The sequence below is a fragment of the Balaenoptera physalus genome, assembly GCF_965194825.1.
Source record: "Balaenoptera physalus genome assembly, chromosome: 14".
Classification (NCBI taxonomy): Eukaryota; Metazoa; Chordata; class Mammalia; order Artiodactyla; family Balaenopteridae; genus Balaenoptera; species Balaenoptera physalus.
In genome coordinates, this window is record NC_138893.1 from 49796921 (window position 1) to 49809669 (window position 12749).

The following is a 12749-nucleotide window of genomic DNA, read 5'->3' on the forward strand; positions in this document are numbered from 1 at the left end:
TACTTAGTATGTGTGTGTGTGTGTGTGTGTGTGTATATATATATATATATGTATATATATATATACATGCTTTTTAAAATTAAAGTAAAAATCCCCCAATTAAATAAGACCTACCTTTATTCCATTCACATCCAAACTTTTGTTTATATTTAACAACTGAACACAACCCACCATCAGTTCAAAATAATGTAATTGAATGATATTCCAGAAAAGTTGTCTTTTGTGTTTTTCACATTTTTAACAGGACCCCAAAACTAGGACAAGATAAATAAATTATATACTGTGGTTTCAGTCAGTGTAATGAATGTCTCAAATGAAAAAATTTACCTGAAGTTAGGCATTCTTTAATAGTAATAATTATAGAACAGAAATAAGAATTTTATATTTGACATGGTACTTTCTTCCAGAAGAACTGAAGATGCTTAAGAGAATTTTTTTTTTCTAGAACTTATCATTCTTTTCTTGAAAAAGAACTCATATTTGTATATATTTTATCTCAGTGGTAACTTTATTTTTATGTATGTATGTATGTATTTAAAGAAATTCCCAGATAATCATGAAAATTTCACAAGATTTTGTAGTTCCCTTCATTTTCAAATTTTATATCTTCCATCATCTGTTGCCAAATGACTCACTGTCCTGACTGACAGAGATCAGAAAAATCACAAATTCTGATAGCACATAAATTATCTTAGATCCTAATGCTGATGGCGTGCTCTACATTTTGTTCAAAATCTCTTTGAACACCACCTATTCACATAAGAAGGCTATCTCATACTAACTAATGATAACATTACTTAACTGGCAAATCTAGAAATCTGCTTTTTTATCCCTACAGTTACATTTTATATTTCTGTCTTGCCCACCCCCTTACCTTACTTGCCATATGGTCCTTAAATTTTGTGTACATATGTGTATAACTTATATACATAAATTGGTGCTTGGAAATGTCTGTTTCTCACAATTGTAAAGTCAGGACAGTATCTTAGAATGACATCTTACCCTTTGGAAAATGAATCTTTCTAGTATAGCTGTAAATTTGGATAACTAGAAATCTTTAGTAGTTTAATTTTTGTTGGAGATGATTTATGGGACATTATTTTTACTATTTTCTTTTGCATTTGGGATGACAGGATAGGGTTTCATAATATTGCAAATCTCTGTAACTTGGTAAACACACTGCCTTCATGTGCATTACAAGTTTTGCAAAGATTTTCTGTAAAAAGTCACAGAAGGCTAAAATAAACTTTTTTAAAAACGTTTATTTTGTATAATATATTTAGATTTACAGAAAAACTGTGACGCCCGAACAGAGAGTTCTTATACACTACCATTATCAACATTTTACATCAGTATTGTGCGTTTGTAATGATTAATGGACCAACCAGATTTCCTTAGTTTTTACCTAGTGTCCTTTCTCTTTTCTACTCTAGGATACCACATTACATTTATTTGTCATGTCCCTTTTGGTTCCTCTTGGCTGTGACAATTTCTCAGACTTTCCTTGTTTTTGATGATCTTGACATTTTTGAGGAGGACTGGTCAGGTAATTTTGTAGACCATCCTTCAATTTGGATTTGTCTGATGTTTTTCTCATTAGACTGGGATTATGGCTTTTGGGGAGGACGACCACAGAGGTAAAGTACCATTTTCATCACAGTATATCAAGGGTACCTACTATCAATGTGACTTACCACTGTTGATGTTGAACAGGTGTTGATCGCCTGGCTGAAATAGTGTTTGTCAGCCTTCTCCACTGTAAAGTTACTCTTTCCTCCTCTTTCCATGTTGTATTCTTTGGAAGGAAGTCACCACATGCAGTCCTCTTAGGAATGTGTGTGTGTGCGTGTGTGTGTGCGTGTGTGTGTGTGGGGGTAGTTATGCTCCACCTCCATGAAGGTGAAGTATAACAAATTATTTGGAATTCTTCTGTGTGGGAGATTTGTAAAATGAACTTTAAAAAATATTAAAATTAATTAGATTAATTAAATTATATTGAATTAAATTATTTCTTACATTTAGGTGTAAACACCTCTTAGGTTTTTTCTTTAAAGAAAAAACTGATTATGGGGACTTCCCTAGTGGTCCAATGGTTAAGACTCCATGCTCCCAATGCGGGGGGCCCGGGTTCGATCCCTGGTCAGGGAACTAGATCCCGCATGTCGCAACTAAGAGTCCACATGCTGCAACTAAAGCTCCCGCATGCTGCAATGAAAGATCCTGCACACTGTAGTGAAGATCCCGCACGCGGCAACGAAGATCCTGCGTGCCGCAACTAAGACCCGGCTCAGCGAAATAAATAAATAAATAAATAAGCAAATAAATAAATAAATTAAAAAAAAAAAAGAACTTAAAAAAAACCTGATTATCTATAAATGGTACAGATGAACCGGTTTGCAAGGCAGAAATAGAGACACAGATGTAGAGAACAAATGTACGGACACCAAGGGGGGAAAGCGGGTGGTGGTGGGATGAATTGGGAGATTGGGATTGACACATATACACTAATATGTATAAAATAGATAACTAATAAGAACCTGCTGTATAAAAAAATAAATTCAAAAAAAGAAAAGAAAAACTGATTATCTATGTAATATATGCTCATTGCAGAACATTTAGAAAATGCAGAAAAGTGTAAAGCAACAGCAGAACTTCCCATAACTCCACCTCTCATCAGCATCCATTTCTAGCATCTGGATATATTTCCTTCTAGTCTTTTCTGCATAAAGTAACTATTTTTAAACAATACTTTAAATTGTTTCATATGAAATAAAAATATTTTGTCTTTGAATATGACAAAGACAGTGGATTCACAGAAAAACAGAGCAGATCTTGGTTGTGTTTCCAACAGGATTTCAGAATATAAACTACCAACCTGATAATTTCTGAAAACAACACTTTAGACTTGATCCTTCTATTTATGAGATCCTCAAACGTTTTTGTATTCATTGTTAGGCCTCTTATTTCTTCTTTCTAATACTCTACTTTGTTCATTATTTTACTATTACATGATACACATTTTAATGGAATAAATAAAGTTTGAAGAAACTTAGGTGGCTAGTTAAAAACTCTGGCAATGATCTAGGCTTCAAATCTCCAACTTTCTTGTTCATGGTGTGTTTGGATGCATGACAACTCTATTCTTCTTTTTGAGAGACTTTATTGATTTTGTAAAGGTGATACAGGCTTATTAAAAAAAAATCAAGCAATACAGAAAAGTACAAAGTAAAATCCCAAAATTCCATTACCTAGAAATAACCATTATTAACATCATTCTACAAAGTCTCACTTTGAATATATATAGGTAGGGACAAATTTACAAAAAAGGCTCATAGTACATACCATACACACATTGTTACTTAAATTTAACATAAGAAATTGAAGCTGAAGCAAAATGAAGGAATTACTAAACTTTAGTTATATGTTCTTTTGCAAGATATATTAGTTCCTACAAATCCTTTTAAAGTTTTGCAAGAAGATTATGAAAAGCATAAGAGGCTGTAGGTTCTACATGGTTAACCCTTAAAAAGTAATTGAGACATGCAGGATCTACTTTTGTTTAGAAGCAGCTTTTATTTAGATACCAGACCTGCCTGATGGTCAGAAGTAAAGTATATTACTAGGTGTGTCTATATTAGTTGTAAGGGATCCTAGAGGACCTTGAATTCAATGCCTTATTCCTATTCCATTTTCTGCTGTGTATGGTGAAGGCACAGTTCAGAGTACAAGCTTTGGGGTTAGACTGTCTAGATTTGATACCTGCTCTGCCATTTAGGAAATGTGACCATAGGCCTGTTTCATCTTCTGCAAAAAATGGGTTAATAGTATCTTCCTTATGCGGTTGTTGATATGAATAAATGAGACAATACATGGAAGGCTCTTATGATAGTTCCTGAAATATAGTAAGTGCTCAATAAATATAAGCTATTATTATTATAAAGGAATAATGGTGTCTGAGCCAATGTATGACATTGAAAATTGTCATTCATAAAATAATCTCACTCTCTCTCATTCATCTCAGAATAATTCCCCTACTAAATCTGCCTTTAAAGTTAAAGGCTGGGGCCCTGAGGGTTTATCTAAGGGGCATGTGGGTGCAGGAGTACTGGATGTGGGAACACGCTCCTGTCTGAGATTGTCACCTGTTTATAAGAATGGATGGAACACACAGTTCTAGCCTTTTCACAATCTTAAACATATATTATACATTACCTATAACAATAATCACTACTATGCATGTCAGTTACATGGACATACACAAAGAACTTTATATCTGTACTTAAAAATTCTCTCTAAAAGTAAACTAATGTTAGTATTTCTAAATTCCCAGTGTGAAATTCATATTGTCTCATATATCATACAGCATAGGGAATATAGGCAATATTTTATAATAACTTTATTTTTTTTGAAAGTTTTTTTTTTAAATTTAATTTTATTTATTTTTGGCTGCGTTGGGTCCTCCTTGCTGCACGCGAGCTTTCTCTAGTTGCGGCGAGCAGGGGCTACTCCTGGTTGCAGTGTGTGGGCTTCTCACTGTGGTGGCTTCTCTTGTTGGGGAGCCCAGGCTCTAGGGTCATGGGCTTCAGTAGTTGTGGCATGTGGGCTTAGTTGCTCTGAGGCATGTGGGATCTTCCCGGACCAGGGCTCGAACCTGTGTTCCCTGCACTGGCAGGCGGATTCTTAACCACTGTGCCACCAGGGAAGTTCTATAATAACTTTAAGTGGAATATAATCTATAAAAATATTGAATCACTACGCTGTACGTCTAAAACTAATATTGTAAATCAACTATACTTCAATGAAAAAAAAAGAAAAAAATTCATATTGAGTCTTACGTTTTAAAATATTATGAATTCTATGTTTTTGGCATTCTAAGTTAAAAGTAGTCCAATGTTTTCAGTTTACTTATTAGTATGCAAATTTTAAAAATTTAAAATAAAATGCCTTATAAAAACAAGGTAAATTTCACCCCCCTCCCCATATTATTTCACTATGATTGGTTCCTGGATTTGAACTTCAAGGGAGTTGATGACTTTTCTGAAAGATGTTCTTAAGTCCAGTGTACTCTTTCTATTTTCTTTTCTGGCTATTAACATATCTATTTTCTTTGATAATAAAACACTATTCAGGTTCTCCATGAAGATATGCATTTACTTTTGTTACAAACCATCTTTTCAGCCCCAGGTGATTTTTTATCCTTTTTTTTTTTTGGCTATTCCATGAGGCTTGTGGGATCTTAGTTCCCCAACCAGGGATCAAACCCAGGCCCTTGGCAGTGAAAGCATGGAGTCCTAACCACTGGACCGCCAGGGAATTCCCATCCAGCTGGTTTTTTTAAATAACCTGTCTCCAAAAAGAATTTTAAAAGTGCTTTTTGTGATGTAGTTTTTTCCAAGTTTGGTTTACCCCACATTGGATTTGTTTTGTTTTGTTTTGTGGGGGAGGGAGGGTTGATGAAAAATTCTAGCTGCTTCTCTGAGCTGAGACTAAACTGTAGGTTTTTTTTTTTTTTTTTTTTTAAGCTCAGGAATTTAGGGATACACATCACCACCAAATAATAGAATATATGCCAATTTTCCATTTTGGCTTTGCCTTTCCGCCTAGTGAGTACTTTGGCTTATTTTGTAAATCAGTAAACCATAAATTCTAGCTTAAACAGTTCACTTGACCTCTAGTTTGGGTGTGAAAGAGGGTGATTTGATAATTTTAAATGATGGTTTAATTTCTCCAACAATGAGGGCAACATGGGGTAAAGAATAAGTTGCATTTGTGTGATTGTGGATTTTAATACTGACTTATGTTGGGTTAATTAAATAATTTTCTGTGCCTTCAAGTCTTCCACTAAAAACTAGGTACAATGTGGATGAACTACTTAGTTTTACTCTGTGTAAAGGAACGGTTAAAAAATAGTCAAACAGTAAGAAATTACAAACGTGTTTAACACAAATATGAACACAAAATGTAGGAACCATATGCTATATTCATCTCTCTCTTCCTTTCAGAGTGGCTCACAGTACACAACTGTAGCAAAACCAATAAGTGTTGAGTTGATGATATTACCTCAATACTCAGCATTCCTACCTCAACAGCCTTCTAACAGTATGAAATCAGTAGATTTCTTTATAATGATTTCTAAGAGATGGTCTAAATTCTTTAGTTGTACTGAAATGTGTCAAATATTGCTTTTAATAAGTAAACCACTGGCTGGGGTTTGGAAATCTTTTTCTACACAAAGCCTTTGTTGTACCTTTTTTTTTTTTTCTTCCTTTTGTAGGGTATTTTTTGTAAAAGGATTTGACCTGTAACTATTATTGAGAATTTTCTTAGAGGAGTTCAAAGCATTTTACAGGGATCATCTCACTTATCCCTCGAAAGTAAGGCAGAGGCATTATCTCCACTACAGACTGAGAACACTAAAAGGCCAAGATAGGTGGGGTTTTTTGTTGTTGTTTTGCTAAGATCAAAAAGTAATTCTAGGGCAAAGCCAGATTCCGGTCTGACCTTGTTACATGATGCTTCTGCAGTGACATAATGCAATGTCGTTGCTCTCCTAAGTCTCTCCTTGCCTATGCTAGGTGTTGAATAATTTCCAGAGTCGATTTCTCATTCATTCTTGCTTCTGAAAATGGATCTTAAGATGTAAATACAAAATAAAACCCTCAAATCCTTACTGTTAGGATTTCGGGTACAGGATACAGACAGGGATAGGCATATTCCTCCCCCACTTCCCAATCTTACTGCCTCCCCCAATGTTGTCCAGTAGAAAAAATAATGTGGGCCACAAATTCAAGTCACATGTATAATTTTAACCTTTCTAGCAGTTACATTAAAGTATATTTAGGCCAATGTATCAAAAATCTTATCACTTCAACATGTAATTAATATAAAACTATTAATAAGATAGTTCATTCTTTTTCTAAGTCTTCAAAATCTGGTGGGTTTTTCACACTTACAGCACACCTCGATTTGGACTAGTCACATTTCCAATGCCCCAAAGCCATGTGTCACTAGAGGGGCCTGTGCAGGACAGCATGTCTAGACTTCAGTAGATTCATCTAAGCTCTAGCTTCAAACTGGTGGCCTTGTGAATGGAATGGGTGGTGTGGGAAAGGGCTCCTGGATGACCTTGGAGAATCCACTTGCCGTTGCGTGGTGACTAATAGCTTTACCACTTGCTGATACATGACTGGGGAGTTATGGATTCAGGATCTAGAGAATTGCAACCTCCCAAAACGTCTAAAATGCCAGCTCATTGCTAGGACTGTGGTTTACACCCCGTGTGAGAACCCGGCCTACTTCTAGGGATGCAGTTCGTGGGGCCCTGGTACGTGGCCTTTGGAAAGCAGGCATCAGCCGAAGTAGAGGAGGGCTACCGGAGGGGGAAGGCCACCCAAGTGGGTGCTTCTTGAGGGCAGGGGCTAGAACTAAGCGCTTCTTGAATGCCGAAGCTCCTCTTGGCGGCCTTAGCCAGGCGCTCGGCAGGCCTCGCATGCTAGATGAACGCAAGCTGCGCTTCCTGCACACGCTCCGGGCGGCCCGGGGCATGGGAGGGGGCATCTCCCCGGTCTCGGCCCGCACCCCAAAGCCGCTCCACGGCCGCGGGTGTGAGGGGCGGGCCCAGGCCTCGGCCCGCGCCGCCCCATGTGACCCGGTCCGACATGGTGTCGCCTCCTCCTGGGGCGGCGGCGGCGGCGGCGGCGGCGGTGGCGGTGGCGGCGGCTCGGGCTTGGCTCCGCGTCGGGCCGGCTCCGCGGCCGCTCATGGGCAGCCAGGGCGGCTTAGGGCCCCCCGGGGACGGCGGGCCCGGCGAGGGCGAGGGCGAGGGCGAGAGCGGGGAGACGAGGAAACTGCAGGAAGGGAGAGCCGCGAGGGGAAAGCGGAGGAAAGGGAAGGGGAAGGGGAAAGCAGGAGCAGGGCAAGGCGGAAGAGGAAGCGGGGCGGAAGGGAAGCCGCAGCAGCCACAGGCGAAGGAGGCAGCGGGGCTGGGGGCCGAGGCGGGAGAGAGGGCAGGCCTGGGAAAGGTACGAGAGGGAGGCGGAAGCGTAGAGGAAGGGGCGAGAAGGCTCTTCAGGGGAGATGAGGGGAGCGCAGGGGCGCGGAAGGAGGCCAAAGGAAGAGATGATGGGAAGAAGGAGGAGTGGAGGGTCAGAACTGGACAGCGGGAGGAGGCCAGGCCGGCGAGAGCACAGGGACGAGGGGCTCAGGCTTGGGGCCGCCTCGCTGGGACAGGGGCGGCCATGGCGGCGGCGGCTGAGGAAGAGGCGGGAGCCCGGGAGCCTGCCGGCCGCCCCGCCGCGGGGCCCGCGCTGCTGCGCCTGCCGGAGGAGCTGCTGCTGCTCATCTGTTCCTACCTGGACATGCAGGCCCTCGGCCGCCTGGCTCAGGTGTGCCGCTGGCTGCGGCGCTTCACCAACTGCGACCTGCTCTGGCGCCGGATAGCCCGGGCCTCGCTCAACTCCGGCTTCACGCGTCTCGGCACCGACCTGTAAGCGCCCGCTCGCCCACCCGCTCCCCGCCCCGGGCCGGCCCGCGTCCCGGGAAAGGGCGGGGCGCCGCGGCCTGGTCGGCCTGGGGCTGTGTCGCCCCCCGAATTCCGAGGCCCGGACCCGGCCTCCGCCGATCCCTCCCCGAGCACCCTGCTCCTCTCAGAGGCCCCCATCCGAGGAGGCCTCCCAACAGCATCCCTCAGTCAGCACCCTCCCCGTGGGCGGCTCCTCACAATTAGCCATCTTAAGCACTCCCTTCAGCTTTTAATTGTGTCTTTTCGCAGACGTTGACCGCCTGGGTTCCTCAGCTCCAGAGGAGCCCGGCTGGTCTGTGGCTTTAGAGGCCTCCTCCCGTCCAGGTGTAGGACCCATATCCACTATGTGGCCTTTCAGGACGTTTTTGTGGACATTCACCCTCTCACCCCCTTCCAAGGGTTGTTAGGCTTCAGGGCGTGGATAAAATAGAATATGGAGAAAAGGGTTCACACCCCAAAAGAAGGCCCTTGGTCCAAGTGTCAACCATAGTTTATGACTTGATGGAGGCAGAATGACACAAAAAAGGGTACCTGCTTATGGCAGGGGGTTGGATGAGTACAGTTAAGACTGTACACGAAGGCATGGTATTGTAATTTGGCCTGTACTTGGTAGGATCTGAGACCTGTGAATGAAAAACTTAACCATGTAAGCAGTTAATAGGGAGGGGGAAAAAAAAGTGTGGAATTGGGGGAGTAAAAGCTTTCAGATTGCACCCAACTCCATCCAATTTGGGTTAAAAAAGAAAAAAGGTAGTTCTAATACAGTATAGCAACATTAAAGAAAGTTGGTTTAAAACATAATAAGCTATAATACCACCACCTCTAGATAACTATTCAGTTTTAAAAATTACTTTTCATTTGCACACTTCTTCTTCCTCCTCTTAGTTGCTATCCTACTGATCCTAACAGAATAGGTACATAATAAATGTTTGTGGGCTGTACCATGAGATTAAAAACATTCCTCTAATATTAGACTTTCAGGTTGTATGCAGCTTTTTGCTATCATAGATAACAAGGAAATGAATAATTTAATGCACTTTTTGGTAACAGCTTTATTGAGATATGTCACATACTGTATAATACATATGTCTTTTTGAATTGGTTCCTTAGGCTAAATTCTCAATATTGGCATTACTGGATCAAAGGTTATGGTTTGTAAAAAGGTGTTGTACCAAGTTACAGTGACAATAGCAACAAATTATTAAGCCAATTTCATGTAAGAATTTAAAAAATCTTTGCTATGTTAGTGGACATATAATGGTATCTCAAAATTTTGTTATTTTGCATTCCTTTACCACTGACCAGCATAAATATTTTCCCCTGTGTTTGTTTCACCTGTGAGATTGTCTTTTCCTAGTCTTTGCGCATTTATTATTGGGGTCCTGAAGTTACTCTTATACAGGATTCCAATTCTTGTGGGTCATAGATATTAGGCTCTAGTATGTCATCTTTGATGCAAATATTATATTTTTCCCAGTTTGTTCTTTTTACTTCACTGTTTTTAGCCTATAGAAGTTGTACATTTAAATATATCAGAATCTGTCAGTTTTTATGTGATTTTTAAATCTCCCCCCGCCCCGCCACAAACTGAGAAATTTATGATTTCTCCACAGACCTGATAAGTCTTCTCTGATATTCTGCTGGTCTTCCTAAAATTTGATTTTTAAAAATAGTTAACACTTTCATTAATATCACTTTTGTTTTGGTATAAGGGGTGAGTTCAACCTTCTTTTTTTCTAAACAGCTACCTAGTTACCACTACACTTTTTGTTAAATAATTCTTGTCTTTCCCTTTAGAAAGACAAAAACATTTTTAGAAAGCTTACTTTGCCAGATATTAAGTTTATATAGGTATGTGTATATACAGTCACACATACATACATATTATATATGTATATATATTGGATCTATATCTGAACTCTCCATTTTGTTCCACTGATGTATTTTTCCATTTCCATTCTATTTTAAATATTGCTGCCTTTTGACAGAGTCTAATATCTGTTAGGTTTAGATTATCCTTGTTGGATTTGTATGTGTGTGATGTCTTCACTCTCACTCAACGCCCCAGCAAAAAAAAAAAAAAAAAAATTCTGTGCCTTTTCAAAAGTTTCTGTGGTTTTCACTATAAAATTTCTACATGTCTGTTGTTACACTTATTCCTAAGTATTCCTAAATATGCTATTCATTTTGTTTTTATTGCGAATGCAATCTCTTTTTCAGTATGTTTTCCAGCTGGGTATTATTAATGATGTCCAGGATTGCTACAATCTTTTGGAAATTTTGAACCTGATAATTTTGTTTAACTTTTATTATTTCTAGTACGATTTTGTTGTTGATGATAATGATTCTTTGGGATTTTGGGGGCATGCAAGTCTTATTACCTTCATTTTTTGTAAGAAAAACTCTTTCAAAGAACATGTCAGTTGACCTAGAAGAGGAGTTGTCTAAAATGCCCGAAACCCAAGTCAGCCATGGCAAAATTTGGCTTTCTTGTTTATAGAGATTGAATGAACAAATGAAAGAATTTATGTTTATTTTCCTTTCCTTTTCAAATGCTCTAAAAGAGAGATAATGTGAATGAGTGTGCACTCTGTAAGTAATAATAACAAAATGAAAATGGGTTTATAGTATAAAGTGCTTTGAGACTGCCAAGTGATTTGGCTTTATTATTTATTAGCCATGTGTGTTTTGATTTCTTGCCTATGTCCTAGGATGTGGTATCTCCAACTTTCTAGGGAAGTTGTTTTACCCCAGCACTTGATAAAGAGCAGGGTCACTGCTCGCGTTTTCTGAGTTGAGGGGAAAAGCTATGCGTGTTACAGCAGGTGGAGAGAATGTTTACCAGTGTGGTCTGTTTTTGGACAGCTGCAGAGATGTGATAAGCCACCAAGAGAGGTGGTTGTCATCCCTGGAGGGAGATGGCACGTACCCCAGCTCTCTTAGGGCATCAGGGAGCTTGGGCCCAAAGTTCAATGAAAGTACGGCTGCTTGGATAGTGGCAGGGCTGTAGTTCATATTTTGGGCTAATTAACTGCACACTGGACAGTAGGATAAGTTTTTATAAGCACAACACAAAACTGCATTTTATCAGAAGCCACACAACTTCACTGCCCCGGAGTTTTATCATCTATAAACAATGGGAATAACATATCCAGTAAAATGAAGCTTAAATGTTGTGATGTGTAAGTGATAGCACAGTGTTCAGCACATGGTAGGCACTCAATAAATTGGTGTAAAATGGAACATTTTAATTGCTTGGCTTCTCCTCTAGTCAGTCTGTATAGCAAAAGTGAAGATGGTTTGACTTGGAGATGCTGCCTAAAGACAGGAGGTGGGGGAAAACACACACACACACTGCTTAGTTTCTCTCACCTGTCCTGAATGTTTTTGGAAACATGACAGCAGAACCTGTGGGCTTTAGGGTCTGCACTCCCTGCCGAAGAGCCTCATGAATTCTCAGAAACACAAAGTAAGGTTTACTGACCTTCCGGCCCAGGGCAAGTCCCATTCAGTTTGGCTGTTCCTAACTGATCATAGCTTTGTTGAGTAAGATGAACTGCTTTGGTTCCTTGTGATTTGTTAATGGTCTATACTTGTGCTTGAAGGCATTTTGGCCACTTTAAAACCACAAACAAATAATTTGCTTCCCTTTAGGCCTCTTGCCCAAACAGTGAACACTGGTAGGTATCCTGAACTTCTTTTTTAAGTGGACACAAAGACAGCTTGAGTCAGTCATCTGGTTTAAAATCAGTTTTATTTGAAAGTTTTATGAAGCCTGGGGGAATAGAAATATCTTTAATATAAAAATCAAGGAAATGTTTCATATAGCAATCTTTTAAGTTTTTCCTGAACAGTAGGGGCAAAACTAAGCTAGTTCAGTCTTCAAGAACAAAACAGTGAAATTTAACTCCGTCAGTTTATAATGTAGGCTAAATGCAAGAAGTCAGAAAGTATGAGAGGTGGAAGAGCAAAGGTGCTATTTTTAAATTCTGATACTGTAAAATTAACAAGAGCAAAGAAGGGAAAGAAAAAAGTATATCTATGTATGTAAATCTATTTTTAAAAATACTTTTGCAGTCTTATATTAAATACTTTTGCCAGTCTTGATCTTCTTCCTCCTAAATTAAGTCCTGTATGTTTTCAAACTTGAATTTTATTTTAAATATCCTTTGAGCATTACCTGGGTGCTTTCTTGCATTTGCCTGTGATAGATTTGCCTAGAATTAAC

At 39.7% G+C, this 12749-nt stretch overlaps 1 protein-coding gene across 12 annotated transcripts in view; it reads left to right on the forward strand.

Annotated features, from left to right (window-relative positions):
- Positions 1-1873: 1873 nt before the first annotated feature.
- The window catches only part of FBXW4 (F-box and WD repeat domain containing 4), a 101325-nt gene continuing 90449 nt past the window's right edge, over positions 1874-12749 (forward strand). For 2 of the 12 annotated variants that reach the window (XM_082425181.1, XM_082425180.1), the window contains exon 1: positions 1885-8485. In XM_082425181.1, coding sequence (XP_082281307.1) covers positions 7497-8485 — 989 coding nt within the window. In that variant the 5' untranslated portion in view covers positions 1885-7496. Of the gene's footprint in view, positions 8486-12749 lie in introns of all 12 variants that reach the window. The other 10 variants (XM_082425178.1, XM_082425179.1, XM_082425174.1 and 7 more) reach the window with 10 other exon arrangements.